We start from the raw sequence: 16,782 nt of genomic DNA on the forward strand, positions 1-16,782 counted from the left end.
TGATATGTGCTGTTCTGCCGGCGAGGTGGAACTGGTGGAGTCAGGCTCGGGTCAGCAGAACGGGCAGCGGATCCTCGGACAGATGCCTCGATGGGTCTGGGAGATTCTGCACGGCTCTGTGGTAATTATAGCACCCTGCTGACCAATGCAAATAGCACTATTGTGTTCAACCAGCAGCGCTGCCCACACACACACACACACAAATGGGATTTGTGTGCGATACAGACCCACTCGTCAGATCTGATGTGTGATATGAACACACACATCAGATTTTAGTGCCACACAGATACACACACACACACAGCTTTGAGCCTAACTGCCTTGAAGAGAGGCCACAGCTCTCACACTGGCGGTCAGTGAATGACGGACCGCAAGGCGGATTCAGCACAGACGCAGCATGTTGTCGCTCTCACCCATCCAAACAACAGCGTAAATGAGAACGCAGGGGTGCACCTGGGCTTCCCGGTGCGGTCTAAGCCCCGGCGGACTCCCACCTTTCTGCCCTGCCTCTCACAGCTCCCATCAAGACAGAGACAGAGCTCTGCCTGCCCGCCCGCCCGCCCGCCGCTCCATCACATCTGCCAAGCAGGCGACGCGAGCCCTCTCGCCAAACAGATGAGAGCGCACGACATCAAACGAAACCTCGGCGGAGCAGATCTGACACCAGCAGTACAATGCAGCCTCTGTTCCGCAAGTCTGAAACCAACGCTTCAATTAAAGGCTTGCAGACAAACAAACACGGATGCCTGGCGGCAGCGGCATGCAACGGCGGTGGTGTGCAGGGGGGCCCGTCGTCCCTGCAAAATATCAGCAACACTTACGGGGGAGCGCAGACCCGGAGGAAGGGGAAAAGGGAGAGGGCATCCGAAATAAATGAATGGCTTCGGAGAGCGGGTGCCCGGAGGTAAAGTTAAGGTACTTACTCGCACAACAGAACGCCATTCTCCAGCGCCGATCGGAAGCTGTTGCTCCCAAACTTCTTCTTGGTTACCGCCTGGGAAAAAAAAAAAGAAAAAAAAAAAGAGAGGACACAGAAGAAAAAAAAAAAGAAAGGAAGAGACGGAGCAAAATAAGTGAGAAGAAGGGTGGGGTGGGGAGAAAGGAGGGTGGGTAAGGAGTGGACGGGATGGGGAGGTGTTTCGAGAAGAAAGGTAGGATGTTGAGAACAGTAGGAGAGGAAGTGACTGGTATTTCCTCCAAGGTTCCTGCGGTGTCTCTCCAGGATGGAGTTGACTGTTCTCCAGGTACTCCCTCGACCGGCCAAGTTTGTTTTCTCGCTCTCTCTCGCTCTCTCTCGCTCTCCCTCGCTCTCCCTCGCTCTCTCTAACGCTTAAAAAAAAATCCCGTCGAGTAAACAGGAGGGCTGTTTCTAAACTGTGGGGAAGCCACAGGGCGATGAGAGCATCTGGAGTCATGGAGAAACACAGCGCTGTGTTAAAAACCCTCATGCCTTTCCCATGATCTCAAACCACCGCTGACGGAAACACCAAGACCCATTATGGAGCCAGGCGCGTGCACGTTGCATGCACACTCACACACACACACACACACACTTACATGCATGAACATTGAATGGCTGTGTGAACACACACAATGTCCACATCTTCAAGTTATAAAACACCTCCACAGCTAATTATGATTTTAATGACTATAGTTTACCACAAGCACTTTATAAAAGCCATGCAAGTCATTTATTCCACTGTTTGAGTTTGACGGCCGGAGGGAGAGATCTTTATCTATCTCAGCGCTACGCAGAATTACCTTTTCTTTTCTTTCTTTTTTTAAAATCTTTTTTTAAAAGGCAGTTAAAGCGTGGGGTTTTTTTTTTCACCGATGTTCTCAAACAAAACTGCATGAGGGTTAAAGGACGTGAAACTAGCGTGGCTTCCTGTTCCCCACCTCTGGAACGTTTCCTCAAGCCATGTCGGCACCTGAGCTCCTAAATCCGACAAAGCTAGTTTAAATTATATCAAAGAGCAGCGTTGAGCTCGTTCGGGATTCAGATCGAGGACGTGTACCGAAGGGGGGGGGGGGGGGATGGACGTACGTCTCCGTAGGTATTTGCCCAAGTGCCTCAACAAACCCACATTTGTGGAAATGTTTGGAAGGGAAGTGGGTAAACAGACTGCGGCGTGATATAGAATAGCTTCTGTACTCGGTGCCAGCTTTATGGACCTCAAATATGACGGCTGCTTATGGCTGCATGGGAATTATGACCACATTTCCAGGCAGAGACGCACAAATGCACACATAGGGACATATGAGCACACTATGTATTCAGGCAAGGACAGAGGGAGAGGGGGAGAGAGAGAGAGAGAGAGAGACACACACACACACACACACACACACACACACACACACACACACACACACACACACATCAATTGCCTGCACATATATATACATAAATACAGAGGCAAGGACAAAACCACATACATGTGCATGTGCATACACACACACACACACACACACACACACACACACACACACACACACACACACACACATATAAATGTATACATGCATGCATGCACATTGATTGCTTGCACATATACACACAAATGCAGAAAGAGGAGAAACGAGTCAAACAAGTCACTACAACTAAACTGGTCAGTAGTCTTGTCTCAGCCTTTTGTTCCTTTCCCTTGTAAGTGCTCCCACAACAGACAAGTCAGAGACATACCTGAGTAAAGGCTGCAAGTTTTGAAGAGGGCAGGGGAGTCGCACTCACTATTCCTGTTATTATCGTTATTATTATTCCCTAACAAGGGCCTGTTACACCCCAGATCACACCCTATGAAACCCGCCTTAGCCCAGAAACGCTCCTCATACCAGGAGAACCGTGTCACGTTTCATTTGATGAACAACGAGAATGCTTTGGAAGTTGAAGGCCTTGTGTGTAAAAGTTAGTCGAATTAATAGATCCCCCCTCAAGACGCAAGACAACCGAGAGGTTTGCGAAAGGAGCCAGCGTGTGCTCAAAGACTTATTATGGGGCTCATCTGAAAAATCCTCAGTTTGTAGACTTTTAACAGCCTCCAAGAGGACAACAGAAACAGCCATTGTCATGAAATGCCCGTTTTGTTTGCGCAACAGACCCGGTGGCAGCCTACTGCACAGCAACACAATCATGAAAAATTAACACAAAATTACAATAAGAGCTAGACACTGAGAGCAAACACACACACACACACACACACACACACACACACACACACACACACACACACACAGTAGCATCATTGTTTGCGTGGAGGAGCTGGCGTGTGAAATCCTGACCCCTGCTGTTCCGTTGACAACCTGCCTCAGAAAACAAAGACCAAAGCTGCGCTGCTGCTGATCCCTGCACTTCACTTTATTAGACAGGATTCAATCAGGAAAACTGCACAGAAGCACTGAAAACGCACAAAATTAACAACCAAACCAAAGCAAGGGGGGAAAACGGCACAGTTCCCTTTTCCTTTTTTTCCACTGCTGATCGCCGTAGCGACGCAGCATCCCTGATAAACACTCTCTCACGTACTACGTTTGAGCTAAATGAGCTCTTTGTGACGTAAGTATTCTTGCCGTGACCTGGCCTGGCACCGGCACATCACTGGCTTTTCTCTTTTTCCCCCTCGCGTATCGCTGCTCCGACAGGTATTAACACCACTTGGATCAAGCCTACCAGACCCTCCCACCTCCGCTGGACCTGCCATGTCGGATTAAAACGCTAATGTGACACAAGAGTTAACACTGTTCTGACCAGACAGCAGAGCCAGAGAGCGCGTGCGTGCACACACACACACACACACACACACACACACACACACACACACACACACACACACACACACACACACACACACACACACACGCACACACACACGCGCACACACACACACACCTTTCAGACTGGTAGAAAGATGCTTGAGGTTCTCACATTGGAACTACTGCACACCATGCAAATGCTCAGTGTAAATACTCCATAGTGTAAATACTGTATAGTGTTAAAAGTATACAGTGTGAATAGTACTGTGAACGCTGTATAATGTCAGTACTGTGAAATGTGAATACTGCAAGTGAATACTGTATCAAATATATAGTGCGTGTGGTGAATACTGTGATATATGGTGAATAATATGAATACTGTATACCAGAAGACCCACTATTTCATATGTCCTTGCCATTGTAAAGTTGTCGTATTCCTCCCGTGTAAAAAGATCGTATTCTTTATAATTCGTAAAAAGTCCGTGGGCTTTTTTTTCCCTCTCGTTAATTTCGTTTCAATTTTCTTAAAATTGTGCGTTATGTGTAAAAGGTGACTATGAAAGCAAAGCGCCACGTCAGATTCCCTGTCATGAAAAGTTGACAGCGAGAAGAGATTCAGCCGTGGAGTTTCGCCCCCTCATCAGCGGTCCGCGGCGGCCACGGTTCAGTCTCATAATGATCTGATAAACATTCAAAGCTAAAAAAAAAAAAAGAAATTTAATTTTTCACCCATGCACCGTGTTAATTTGTAAATGCCTGAATTGTGCTTTAGAGGAATGTGAATATTCAGAAGGGGAGGGGTGGGGTGGTGAGTGGGGGGGGGTGACAAGGGTCCCTGACGGCAGCCATTGTCCATTCATACAGGGCAGTGAGGCAGCTAAGCATTCAAGGTCTGTTTGGACGCACGAAATGCAGCCTTCTACTAATGATCTCCCCCTACATGCAGGTTGGGATGCTCGACAGAAACTACGGGGGGGGGGGATCACCTCTCCACATTTCAGATACACAGCAACATATTGGATGCTGCTTGCTAAATGGATGCTAAACCTCCCACTGGTGTGGGGACACCGCATCGGGGTCCTCACATCCACCCTGTGGCCGGGACGTATGAGGAGGAGCCGTGTGTAAATGGCTAATTGCGTGAGGTGTGCTCCGCATGAGTTCATGTGAATGCATGCATCCCAGCTGACTGCTTATCGCCCTCAATCAAAACAGTCAACAAGCGGGATGCCGCTGCAGTGACGCTAGTGGCGCCGGCCACACAGCTCGCAGCGTGAAAACAACACCGGGCCTCCGCGTCACGGAAAGCCTTTTGAGAAAAGCTCCAACACATCACAAATCACCGGGTGACAGAACGGGCAAGACAAAACAAGACAGGAGAAAGCAGGGGGAGAGAAATATTCAAAAAATGATGAGTTTAAAGCCACAATCCTGAAAATTATTGTTGGTGTTAAACGGTGTGTCTCCTATGTAGGTGGTGGGGAGAGGAGTGTTGTCTGAGCTCTATTCCAAATGAATGAGAGTCCGCAGGGCTGTTGTGTCAGAAACAAACATAAAACCTGATTGAACCTGAGTTTTACTTCTTGATGTTGTATATACTATCTGTTGGTAAAGGTCTTCTACCAGCTTGATCTGTCATATCTGCTGGTTAGACACAACGACGTCACTTCTTCTTCACACCCAACATTAGACACAACAACTTCACTTCTTCTTCACACCCAACACTATCTGCCCTCTTCTTCCTCATTTGGCTGCTATGATTAAGATGGAAACACTATGCACCCTGTGATTTTTCTTGGTGAAATCCTACCAGACACAACCAACACATTCATAATTTGGAACTTGATTTGGACTTTCTTATATAGGCCAATGAGAAAAAGCACCAAAAAAGGACATTTGCTTGCATATAAATGTTGAGGATTGTAGCTTTAATTATTCATCATTAATTATTCAGCCTCACCAAGTACCGGTGTGGGAAGATGGCGGTGTGACCTTATGTTTGGGGCGGCTTCACTCAGTGCCCTCCATGCAGAGTCTTTGTCCACATCTAAGTTTGTGTTTTCGTTTGATGGCTGGGAGAGCTGGTGCTGAATCGGCCGGGGGAGCCTGGTCTGCTGTCCTGTGGGCTCAGGGACCACGGTCCTGCCTGGAGCTGTGCCAAAGGAGAAAACACCGAGGGCGGTCTGACAGGATGCGGGGCAGGCTAAGCTAACTGCTAGCCCATGCAGACTAGCAGTTCCGATAATGCCAAGGGCGGTCTACTGGCGGCCTCAAGTAGCGTTGACTGTGTTTTTGGTGTCGGAGTGTGGAGTGTGGGGAGGTATCTCGAAGGTGTCTGGCTGGGAGAGCTGGTTGGATTGGCTGGGGGAGCCTGGTCTGCTGTGTCTTGTTGGCCCAGGGACCACGGCCCTGTCTGGAGCTACACCGGGAAGGAAAAACTGAGGGCGATCTGACAGGACGTGGAAGCTGGGCAGGCTAAGCTAACTGCTAGCCCATGCAGACTGGCAGTTCTGACAGTCATCCTGGCGTTCGCTCTCTTGAACAGTGAATTCTTATATATATACCTTTCCTATACACACACACACACACACACACACCTATATATATATATATATGTGTGTGTGTGTGTGTGTGTGTGTGTGTGTGTGTGTGTGTGTCCCAATGCACAGAAAACACAATGTCCCAGTACTAGCTAACATTCTGGGTATAAATCATAAAAGCATCAATCCACAGACAACGAGGAATTATCCTGAGTTATCCAAACAACAAACAGCTGGTCGGAGAGAAGCAGCGATGATGCTTTCATCCTAATTTTAAAATCACTATTACCTCAGAATGACACCATCATCAGCAGGTGGAGAAACCAAACATCAGGACTTCCAACACGAGGGATATTACGTTACCTTGTGGTCGGTTGCTTTATTCCCGAGTGAAACTATTCCGAGGAATCTGATCCTGCACACTTCAACGAGCAACCCTCACACAAAAGCAGCAACATAAAATCAAAGCTCGATCTGAAACGTGATATGGAAAGGACCAGGCCTCCTCCATTATGAAGTGACCTTTCACCGCGTCATTAGCTTGAATTCAGAAGCCGGACGGGAAACTCTGAATAAGAAACAGTCGTTTGTATTTTGGCTGAGGCCGCTCTGCATTTTGGGAAGGCAAATTTGCGTCAAGCAAACGCGCCGTGAGCACGTATGGCACGGAAGCGGTTTTACCTCCATCAGAAGTCTATCCTAATCTTTATTGCTGCAAGTTGTGTTGATGCATGGTCAATAATCCAGGTAAGAAAGAAACGTAGTGGTCAATAAACATTGTATCCAGATGAGGATTCAACCTTCTTTGATAAATTAACTTGCAGAAAATCAAAGTAAAGCACAAGTGCATCAACAGTTGCTACAATTGTAGCAATGCCAATATTACTACTGTTTTACATAGACATGGTCTTAAATCAAACGCCAATTGGTAGAGGTTTTTTTCCGTGAAAAGTCACTAAACAACTGGAAACATGGCGACTTGCTGCTAACACTCCATCACAATAATCATAAATAGCATTAACGTGTAGATATACCCTGAACAGACTATGAACAATTGAACTCTTGTCTGTAGCCAACACTAACGCTAACGCCAACCCTACGAACAAAACAATTATTCACAACGTACGACTGCTGCTGTTATAGTTCTTGTACAGACCACCTATTCATAGTGTTTTGGATCTGCACCCTGAATTCTCACAGCCATTTGTTTTTAATTATCATAACAGTTGCTTATCAAAGGCCTTTCTATTCAATTAACAAGGGCCATTATTGCACAGGGCCATGAAGTGGTGGTGGGCCGTGCTGACAGACAGCCAGCCAGCCGGCTCGGGGAGGGAGGACGAGGCCGGCGGGGTCCGTTGCTCAACAGCCACAGTGGCCAACACAGGAATGCATCCATGTAACAGAGTCCAGACCTGTTTTGTCTCGTTTTTATACAACATGACTCTACCTCGCCGTGCATGCACGCCTCTTGTTAAAGCTGCTGTGAAGTATGGCAGCTTGTTAATCATTCAGCGCCAGACCACACGACCACATAAACTCTGACAGGAAATGACTTCCTTTAAAAAAAAAAGTCCACTACTGTGGCCCAGTGCACCGTCACTACCCTCCAACCCCCGCTACAATACAGACACCCATACCTATTCACCCGCCGACCCGACCCCTCTACATCAACGTGACTCCTGCAGCCTTGAGGTCACAGTCCTTGCAAAGTCCAACCAGCCGAGCCAACACAATGGACTCCAGTGTGCGAGTGTGAGAGATGCTGATGTCACACTGAAAGTATTCAGATTCACCCCTCATGAAATTACAACAATATTTGTTTAGTTACAGCCGGTGCACCGGCTCCTGTGATGCCCCGCTGGGGGGGGACTTGGAAGTCACATAACTTCACCCATCTTACAAAAGAGAAATAAGGAGAGTACTGGAGGCTGGCTGGAGGGCTGCTGGAAACTTGGAGTAGTTTTACTTATTTAGAAATGGAAAGAGTGTTCTTGAACGAGCTGGACAGATTTGCTGGATAGGAGGCATAAATGCCGCAATTATTCTGAGTGTGGATTTCTGCCATCGGATAACAACAATTTGGCTCGGAAAACAATGCACCTATATGTTCCTTCTGGAACCGCAACAAAAAGTTCCTCTTTCTTGCCTTTTGCTCAACAACTACAGTAAATCAATCCTCAACCAAAATGCCCCTGGTCTATACAGGTAGACGTGATACGGCTGACAGAATGAGAAGATTAGCATCATGTAAATTGTGACAATTAGCAGGATAAATGGTGCCGAACAAAGCTCGCAAACGGTCTGACTTTCACAGGTTGGACAAAATTTGTCATAAAACCACAAAAAAGGCCTACTAAGCGGCAGTCTCCTGTAATGTAGTAACTAACATAACCACTCCATATCTGCCATACTGATTAGGAGTATTATCAGACTTATGTTTATTACATGTATAGCAAACTCATACCCTCTGTATCCGGCCGGTTCTTTGCATGCATACATAAAGCCTGCAGAAAAAAAACTCAAAATCGGATCCACAATCTACTGAACTTCATAACAGATATGAGATTTCCTCTTCAGCGTCCTGTTTGCACCCGAAGCCTCGCAGCCTTAAATCAAAAGGAACAAGTTGAAGCAAGATCTGATGGAAGTGGCTCCCACTAATGATGGATGGCTTTGCAGCCATTTACCTGCACCGCAGCGAGCAATCTCTCTGCCATCCAAACAGAGAGGTTGATGAACAGATAGAGAAACAGATGCAGAGGAAAAGAAAGGAGACAGAGGTCATATCAAATAAAGACCCAAAAACCTAACAAGAACATGACGATGGCAAGTTGAACGCTGTAAAGAAAATAAAGACAAAGATGCCGGCGTGATTTGAATCTGAATCTGTTTCAACTGTGTGGGTTTGCTGAGAGATAAAGTTGTAATGAGGGGCAGCTCCATCACGCATCCCTATCTGGTCAAAACTAGCATTGTGCTGCTGTGTGGAGACAAGCTCAGGTACCCTAATCTGATTTTACATTATCTGACTGCTCCACGTGCCTCAGTTACATCAAATTCGCGAGAAAACAAACAAACAAACAAAACAAAACAAACTGCAGGTGTTACAACAGAAGCACAAAGTGTAGCTCAACTGGGAAACGTGGAAATAAATAAGGACTTTTGGCTTCTCTTACTCACCTCAACCCATCTCTGCGCCTCCAAGTAGGCTTCCTCGCAGCTGGCGGTGGACTGCTGACGCCACTCCATCGCCCCAAAAAAGTTATCCAAGCGCAAATCTGAATCACATGAAAGGCCTTTCAGGGACCGAGACCAAGCCAGACCCGGTCCTCGCGACGCCCCCCATTCAAATCCAGGCACACGCATTTAAGCGCAAAACCCAACCGCGGCACCGCGACACGGACTGCTGGCCCGCTCCCACGGCAACAGGTTGACTTATTATTATTATTATTATTATTATTATTATTATAAACCCACACTACGCATGACATATCAGCGCTGCAGCGGACGGACATGAACTATGCTTTGTTTCCGCCGGGGTCCGGCTGGGTCAGAGGTGGAACAATGATTTGTGTTTCATCAAACAGCTACTGAAACATACCTGCTCTCGTCGACACACCTTGGCTTTGACAGTCTGCTCGGCTCACTCCGCCTTGGCTTTCCTTTTTTCTTCTTTTTCAATTGTCGGCGTCCAAAAGTGTCCACGGAGCTCCGCAGTTAAGAGTAACTTTGCTTGTGATAAAGAAAGTCGGCAGAGCTGCGGACTCCTTCCATCTGAACTTCAGGAGGAACGACGAGACTCCAAAACCCCAAACTCTTTAATTCTCTTCCTTCTGCCGCGGACTCCGGGTGGGCCGCCTGTCTGACGCGCCACCTAGCGGCGGGTGTGTGGCAGTTCTCAACAGCCGAAAACAATTCTGGGACTATCTTCTACAAAAACTGGCCATAATGATCATAATCATAATGATGATAATAATAATGTGGAATTGCATCTTCAACTTTGCAAACGTGGTGCCCTTTAGTGATGACGATGATTTATTTCGAACACGTACATAAGCAGGATATATACAGATAAGCCATTGCCAATAACCTGAAGGGATCAATAAATCCACACACCGAACTCAGCAAACAAATCTCCATATGCATCAGATTATTTGTTACATGTTGGAAAAGGAGTAGGAGGAAGTGTACACTTCCCCGCCCCTACCCCTTCTCACCCACTCTTAAATTAATAAAGCTACTATACATTTCAAACTCATTTCCCACTGTACTATATAGTTCAATTTCAATGCAAGTTGTGATGCACAATACAAACTCAACTCCAGTGAGCAATAAGACAGAAAAAAACACATCAAAAACACATAAAGAAAAAAGAAAAAAGAAAGAAAAACACATCCTGTCATGTATCAAGAGTAAACAGATCTCACTGCTATGTACAACCCAAATCTCCACTCTGTCAGAGAAAGAAAAATGAAAAAAAAATGTAATAAATGTTTACAGATAAGTAAAACTTTAACAGTCAGCACAGCTCTTCATTGTCCCTACGTCTCTTGATAACCAGACCTTTGTACTTCTTCTTGAACCACATAATGTTCGTACTCTGCGTTCCAGGCTCAGACCGTTCCACGGTTTTACCCCACAGATTGAAATGGCCATGCTCTTCAAAGTTGTATGAACACACAATTTCTTGAAGTTTAATTTCCCTCTCAAATTATATTCCCCTTCTCTGTCTGAGAATATTTTTTGTATGACTTGGTAGTAGATTGTTTCTTGCTTTGAACATTACTTGTGCTGTGTTAAAATCTACTAAATCCCTGAACTTGAAGGCACTTGGCTTTAAAAACACGTAGCTTGTTGGTGTGTTCACGATATCCTACATTACTAACTATCCTTATGGCTCTTTCTTGCAGTATACATAATGGTTGTAGGCTGGTTTTGTAGATGTTACCTCATACCTCCACACAGTAATGAACGAATGAGTGAATCCTCAAAGCAATGGAAAATAGTAAATTTGCAGCATAGAGATTAACCTTTTTTTTCTTTTTAGATTTCTTTTCTCCCCCTCCCTTATCATCACTCCTCCTATCCTCATCTGTACATAAGCTCCCTTCCTCCATTCGTCTCCCAGGATCTTTCCTCTTCTCTCCTCCACTCGTTCCTCCTCCTCCTCCTCAGTTTTGCTTCTTTCCTCCATAACCCCTCTCCCCCCATCCTGTCTTTTTTCCATCTTCTCCTCTGCTATCATTCCAATTCTTTTTTATTTGTTGGGGGCTATTACATTATCTCATGAACGTCTTGATAAAGTGCATTAATGTTTTATCTTCTTGAGACACGCAGCACAAACTTTGACCTGTCACAAGAATGAAACTATAAACACACAAATTCCAGTTCAGGGATGGAAAATTAATTATAAAGAAGGCTTGTGTGTGTATATGAGAGAGAGAGAGAGAGAGAGAGAGAGAGAGAGAGAGAGAGAGAGAGAGAGAGAGAGAGAGAGAGAGAGAGAGAGGCCAACACAAAAGGAGTACTTTTATTAAATTTGGTTTTTATTCGACCAAACGTTTAATACTTGTTACAAAAAACGTAGGCACCTTCATTCCAGTTGAATCGTTTGCATTTTGGCTTTGATCGTATAAACCCAAAAGGAAATCAGCTCGCCTCACATACAGCAGGTTCTCTCCTTTGATCGGATCTCTACAACAGAGTTAGTCTAGATAAGAACGCCGGGCCTACCTGTTTTCAGAGCTGTTATTCTACTGAGTGTAACTACTGAAGCCTCGAGAAGCTTGCTTGTTGAACTCGTCCTGATGCCCAAGGCCTCAAAGACACATTCTTGATCGGTCTTTTATGCCCACGGCATCAAAATAAGTTCAATTTACAGTCAGTCAGGGAAAATTTTGCCCCACTTTCAGAAGCTTATTAACTGCGCGCCAAACACACCATGTAAACAAAGTTAAGTGCAGCGTCATACAACCAATATCGGCATATCAGTTATAACGGGATGTGGAGATGCAGGGAACTGGAAAAATACAAACTTTGCACAAACTGCTTTTAGCTGCATAGCATCACAGTAATTCCCTTACAGAGCCAAGCAACCTTTAATTTATGAGCAATGTAAAACAAATGTGGAACATTACTGTATTCCTTTCTTTTTAATATTCCCCCAACACCACGGGCTAAATTACTTAGTAGGCGTTATACATTTCTAATTAAGTCAGCACTTGAGAATGATTGGCAGTTGTGTTCTCTAGCTTCTCAGTGGTCAATAGGAACTGTCATCAGTAAGAATAGTGGCTTTATACTTTGGAAAGGGCGACAACCGTGAAGCGGAGCTCCTGAGGGTCCCGGGCCATGAAAGTCTTACACACCTCTATAGCATCCTGTGGTGCATGGGAACACATAGTGACAGAAAGTAAAGGATTGCACTCACAACAAAATGATCAATTTTTCACAAAATGTTTCTCTTTTTGTTACCTAGCTATTATTTTTTACCTCGAGAAAAGTGTCTTCAGAAGTCTCTCCGTGGACAATAGGGAACGGCTTGCGTCCATCTGAGTACAGGGAAGATGGTGTAAGGATTATCGATGTGCTCTGTCACAACTAAGCTCCAAAACTGAATCACAGTTATTTATCCCGAAAGCCACTTTTAACAAGGTGAGCAGCTTACCTAGTTCAGTTAACTGTCTTCCAACATTCACAAAAGCTATAAAATGCAGCTCAACTTTCTCATCTATGCTTGGAGCCTAAAACAAACAAATGTTAAGTTCACGTCAGGACATTAAATCAGCATGTGTGAGATTACATATCCATCAAATAGCTTATCTGCCAAATTGCAACGTGTTGTGGTGATTTGTGTTTGAAAAGCTCCTTCATACATATTTAGAGACGATTTAAAAATTAAAACTGACCTCAGTCTGGCCTTCCTGTGCGCTGGATTCATGTGTGACACGTATACTCTGAAAAGCAGAAAACAGAAAAGAAAAAAAAACCACCATTTTTTCTAGAAGAGTAAACCGTTAGTCATGTTGTACCAGGAATCATCATCCAGTGACACCGAAAGAGTAGAGCAAACATCCCCAAATTTAAAATCAAACCCCAAGTCTTCAATTAGCTTTTCTTACCTCATCTTTTTCCAGGAAGGCAGCCTTTTCCTCGGGACTCATATTGGCAGTTTCCACCAGAAACTTTTTCAGAGGGGAATCAGACTCTAAAGAAAATGGACAAAGTTAAAAAAAAAAAAAAACTACTTCAGGCAAAAACATGACCTGGCTATACATTATTCTGAAAACTACACTTTCATAGTTGCATTCAAGTCAAAGTCAAATCACTTACAGTGCAATGCTCTATGCAGCATATAAATTGCACATTCCTGTTTTTGCCAGTGAATGTGACCGGTAACCATTTACTTGAAACATCACTTTTTTGGCTGTCCGAATAATTTGCATATTAGGGAGCTACAGTGTGTGGACAATTTGTTCATCTTAATTTTAGTTTCTTTTTGGTCCAGCATCTGATTTATTTTTTATTTGTGATGTGCGCGTTCTACTTCTCTTCATTAACCATTTACTTTGCAACCAAACAAGAGACAAGCAAGCTACTGTTGGGCACTTACTAAACTCCAGATGTGCCTGGTTGTTTCCCACGGCATGAATTAACCCTATTGTCCCACAGGCATTTCCAATGGTCTGCTTCATGAAGTAGACACTAGGAGAGACCACCTGTCCTTCAGCCTTTATCTTTGTTTCCTCTTCTCGCCTAAATAATTCATACTTCACAAGGGTACGAGAAGAAACAGAGTTTTCCATCAGTTGTTATGAACTTCATATGTTTTAGGTAGTAAATGAGTCCAAACCAGCATTAACGCAATAGTATTTCCATGAATTTGATCTAAAAGCATATGCATACTTTGGAGACACCAAGTCAATAGTTAATACATTTGTTGCATCTAGTATAAAAATTTAATCGGTTGAGAGGAGAAACAAAAGTACCTTCTCTGTCACTGGGAAGAGGAGAAGAACTGCACATACTGGCTTGGGTACCATGCTAAGGAGTTCTGGATCCATTCCATAGACGTCCACAAATTGCCAGGCTGGAAGCATTCCCAGCTGACAGAGGAACTGCGAGAAAGCACGAGTCAGACCTCATGGATGTCTATGCACACAAAAAACACTGACCTATTACAGTCTCACTAATTTACTTTCACTGAGGCATGAGCCTGCGCTTGAACTTCAATTACAACACGTGATTGTGAATTATTATGGGTAACAGTTTCTGATATCACATATCATAAAGCTAGGCTGTAACAAATAAAATGTGTCCTATTAGCATTCTGTTCATACTATCCATGTCTTGTGGCTGCATTCTAAAACTCCAACAGAAAAATATTCTAAATCCTGTTGGGTCTGAGTCCACAGCCCCCACTCCAATGAAGTCCATGAAAGAATTAGAAAACAAACAAAACAAAAACAAAAAACATTTTTCATAGAAAGAAAAGGAATCGATCTCCAAGGATTCAATTTTGTTAACAATTTTCTTCATTAGGCATATTTTTCTGACCCCAGTGCTGGCTACCTAGCTGAATAACACTTAACAAATCTAGATGTTAACATCTACAGTTAAACTTTGGTATTTCTTTTTAAATTTGATCAGAAACATGCAAGCGAGCATTCATTTTGACCAGACAGGTGACAAATGAAAGGTAAAACCTGAAGGCTTGGCCCCTACAGTAAGGGGGTTTGGGGGCTCTGTCATGCTGTGGGGGTTTATTTTCCTGGCATGGTTTGGGTCCATCTGTCCCCTTAGAGAGAAGGGTCACTGCAAATCAATACAAAGCTATTCTGAGTGACCACCTTTATCCTATGATTATTTCTAATCCTGATCGGAGGGGTCTCTTTCAGGGTGACAATGCCCTCATCCACAGGACTCGAGGGGTCACTGAATGGTTTGATGAGCATGAGAATGATGTAAATCATATGCTATGGTCTTCACAGTCAGCAGATCTCAACTCAATTGAACAGCTATGGGAGATGTTGGAGCCACGTGTTATATAGCGCTCTCCACCACCATCATCAAAACACCAAATGAGGGAATATCTCTTGGAAGAATGGTGTTCCATTCCTCGAATAGAGTTCAGAGACTAGTAGAATCTATGACAAGGAGCACTGGAGCTGTTTTGGAGGCTTGTGGTGGCCCAATACCTTACGAAGACATTTTATGTTGGTTTTTCCTTTATTTTGTCACCCGTCTGTATATGTACACACATTTTCCCCTTCACATTTTCATGTATATCTATTCCATATTTTCAATATTATGTGCCTGAGATAACAGAAACCCTATTCCTAACTAACCAGCATTTCTAATCAGCAGGTGAAAATAGTTTCCTTAGCCAAGATCACATTATTAGTCATTTGTCTCAGTCTAATAACTGAGATCTATGAAACATAGGGTTGCAGTAAAAAATTGTGTTAAATTTAAATGAATTATTTTCATAAGCAACTGACTACCTTCAAGAATTGACTGAAAGCCCTTCAGAAATAGCTATTTAGAGCAGTTTACCATACTTCCATAGAAAAAAAGAGCTACAAACTGGGACCCAACAGAACCCAGAAAGCCCTTAAAATGACCCTGATTTCTGCTGCAGAGCATGGGGAGCTTGCCAGAGTCGATTCACATAAAACCAGGTGTCATCATATTCCCTGTCTGACCATCAGAACGAGAATCACATTATTTGCCAAGTGTACAGGGTACACAGGAATTTGACTTGTAATTTCAGGAAATGGCAAATGGGAACGTAAACTCATGTATGGCTGGCAAAAAAGAAAGAAGATAAATAGCCAGTACAAGTAGAATACTGATACAGCAGAGTGAAGTGGCTAGGTTACACAGTCTGGCATATTCTAGAGATATTCTGGGGATCATTCCCAGAACCTCCCATGTTCACTTTTCGTGCTGCTGGATGGAAATCGATACTCACTTGGTTCATGACCTGAAAGCAAAACAGATAACACCGTTAGTCAATTTTGGCAACAACAAAAAAGAAAAAAAAGAAGAAGCTTATAATAAACCAATTTATTCATTTTGTCTTCGGCTTTTGTTCTCTTTTACCGGCCCGAGGTATGTCTGAGTGTGAATGACAATGATTTATTTTGTTATAAAAAGTGTATATAAAAGTTTTAACAATACATACGTCTGGATTTGCCTCCAGGGGTAACCAACGCTGGCCATCCATTTTAAACTAGTTGTAAAAGATATTTTCCTTGCGATAAAGAAACGCAGCAGAAGATTTCAACCCGAGCTGTTTGACAGCGAGTATGCGCTTCCGCGTCTGTGGGCGAATCGGACTGTTGACCAAACGAGAGGGGGGTACCTCTTTTTTATTGATGTCACTTCATACTCTGAGTGATAGAAATCAAAAATAATAACAAAATTCATGCACTGATAGTTGAAGAATATTGTGAGTTCTCCAAATATATGTATTTTTTCCCTGTGG

At 44.1% G+C, this 16,782-nt stretch overlaps 2 protein-coding genes across 9 annotated transcripts in view; both read right to left on the reverse strand.

Moving 5' to 3' along the window:
• lmo7a (LIM domain 7a) overlaps positions 1 to 10,093 on the reverse strand; it is a 70,438-nt gene extending 60,345 nt beyond the window's left edge. For 6 of the 8 annotated variants that reach the window (XM_056289179.1, XM_056289182.1, XM_056289181.1 and 3 more), the window contains exon 1: positions 924 to 1,463. In XM_056289179.1, coding sequence (XP_056145154.1) covers positions 924 to 1,448 — 525 coding nt within the window. In that variant the 5' untranslated portion in view covers positions 1,449 to 1,463. Of the gene's footprint in view, positions 1 to 923; positions 1,464 to 9,473; positions 9,572 to 9,894 lie in introns of those variants that run through there. The other 2 variants (XM_056289184.1, XM_056289183.1) reach the window with 1 other exon arrangement.
• Positions 10,094 to 11,826: 1,733 nt separating this feature from the next.
• Positions 11,827 to 16,692, reverse strand: uchl3 (ubiquitin carboxyl-terminal esterase L3 (ubiquitin thiolesterase)). Its single transcript, XM_056289738.1, has 9 exons — positions 16,480 to 16,692; positions 16,267 to 16,278; positions 14,282 to 14,410; positions 13,906 to 14,062; positions 13,415 to 13,500; positions 13,202 to 13,249; positions 12,961 to 13,036; positions 12,786 to 12,844; positions 11,827 to 12,673 (listed from the first exon to the last, which is right to left on the reverse strand). Exons 1-9 carry the CDS (start codon positions 16,519 to 16,521, stop codon positions 12,590 to 12,592), a joined length of 693 nt encoding a protein of 230 aa, XP_056145713.1. The 5' UTR covers positions 16,522 to 16,692; the 3' UTR covers positions 11,827 to 12,589.
• Positions 16,693 to 16,782: the final 90 nt, after the last annotated feature.

Source organism: Lampris incognitus, chromosome 11, assembly GCF_029633865.1.
Source record: "Lampris incognitus isolate fLamInc1 chromosome 11, fLamInc1.hap2, whole genome shotgun sequence".
In the NCBI taxonomy this organism is placed as follows: Eukaryota; Metazoa; Chordata; class Actinopteri; order Lampriformes; family Lampridae; genus Lampris; species Lampris incognitus.

Coding starts and splice junctions, on each gene's coding strand:
- uchl3 (XM_056289738.1), bottom strand. CDS start 16,521: ATGGATGGCCAGCGTTGGTTACCCCTGGAGGCAAATCCAGAC. Junction 14,063..14,281: donor TCTTCCCAGTGACAGAGAAG/GTACTTTTGTTT, acceptor ACCCTTGTGAAG/TATGAATTATTTAGGCGAGA. Junction 13,250..13,414: donor CCTTCCTGGAAAAAGATGAG/GTAAGAAAAGCT, acceptor TCTGCTTTTCAG/AGTATACGTGTCACACATGA.